Source organism: Mus caroli, unplaced genomic scaffold (genome assembly GCF_900094665.2).
Source record: "Mus caroli unplaced genomic scaffold, CAROLI_EIJ_v1.1 scaffold_12520_1, whole genome shotgun sequence".
NCBI lineage: Eukaryota > Metazoa > Chordata > Mammalia > Rodentia > Muridae > Mus > Mus caroli.
Genome location: NW_018390398.1, coordinates 25,768 through 27,149, shown reverse-complemented (window position 1 = coordinate 27,149; position 1,382 = coordinate 25,768). Strand labels below are relative to the sequence as shown.

The following is a 1,382-nucleotide window of genomic DNA, read 5'->3' as shown; positions in this document are numbered from 1 at the left end:
CAAGGGCAGCCTCCCTTCCCTCCTTCTTTCTGCCCTTCTCTGTTCCTCCTTCTCTGTCCTCATCACTTTGCTCCTGTCTGTCTCTACCCAGTTTCTCCTTCCCCTTCCCCCAAATAAATCCCCTTTATTACAACAAAAAAGGAACATTCAACTGATAAGAAGAATAATTTAAAATGAAAACTTCCCTTAATGCTTAAAGGGTAAAGAGATGAGGCAGAAACAAAGGCAGTAATGAATATTTCACTTTATTGACAGTGACTGCAGAGGGATTGGGAATCTCTAGTTGGCAGCAATTGTGTCCTGAATCCAATCCACATAGTTGCAGACCTTGGTGTACACACCAGGATTGTCTGGCAGAGCACAGCCATAGCCCCAAGAGACAATGCCCTGGAGCTCACCATTGCAGACCACAGGGCCACCAGAATCACCCTGGGAAAGAGGAACACAGTCTATTAGTAAGGGCATGCGTATAGTAAGCTCAATACCTGTTTATTCTCATGTTAACATTTCTTTATCTCCACAGCCCATCTACTATCCCCACTATTTGCTGAAATCCAAAGAAGATCCCCTTACTCCTCATTCACCACAACACCACATCACACTCTCTCACACCACTAGGCTCTGAAGCCCCACTCCCAGAAGAACAGAGGTCTGCCNAAGTGGAGAGTGGCAATCACCTGGCAGGAATCCTTGCCTCCCTCTAGGAAGCCAGCACAGACCATATTATCAGTGATCTTTCCAGGATAGGAGGCTTNACAGTCAGCCTGAGGCAGCAGTGGGGCATCCAGGCACTGGAGCAGGTCTGGTTCACTGACTGTGAGGAAAGGAAAAGATTAAAGATTCCTGTATCCACACAACAACCCAGCATTGAACCAGCTGGCAAGCAGTGGATTGTTTCCAAAGATATGAACATCCACTTAGAAACTATGGCTTTTTGATTCCACAATATGCACTGCTGATGTCCTTCCTNAGATCATAATAGTACATTCTGCATGTGCCTGGCCAGCATTCTGGGGATCAGTTTATTTTTGGTGCAAATGTGTACTTGTACTGCACCTGCAATATATTTACATCTAGACAGCAGTAAGTTCAGTACAATTGCAGTGCGGGGGTTGGGGGGAGAGAGAGAGAGAGAGAGAGAGAGAGAGAGAGAGAGAGAGAGAGAGAGAGAGAGAGAGAAGTTGAAAGTGACATGTCCTACTTACCACCGAAGCTGAGAGTGTTGCCCCAGCCAGAGATGAGACACTGAGTGCCNGCANGTGCACAGGAGCTGGGCAGAGCCACAGTGGCCACTCTGGCATTGAGGGTCACAGGGGAAGAGAGCTTGATCAGCATGATGTCGTTGTTCAGGGTCCTCCTATTGAAGTTGGGATGCTTGATGA

The 1,382-nt window shown here is 47.3% G+C and overlaps 1 protein-coding gene across 1 annotated transcript in view; it reads right to left on the bottom strand.

The window, feature by feature from the left end:
- Positions 1–279: 279 nt before the first annotated feature.
- Positions 280–1,382, bottom strand: part of LOC110288629 (anionic trypsin-2-like) — a 6,961-nt gene continuing 5,858 nt past the window's right edge. The window contains exons 2-4 of the mRNA XM_021154924.1: positions 1,206–1,374; positions 678–814; positions 280–429 (exon numbers count right to left, since the gene is read on the bottom strand). Of these exons, the coding sequence (XP_021010583.1) occupies positions 280–429; positions 678–814; positions 1,206–1,374 (456 nt within the window). The remainder of the gene's footprint in view (positions 430–677; positions 815–1,205; positions 1,375–1,382) is intronic.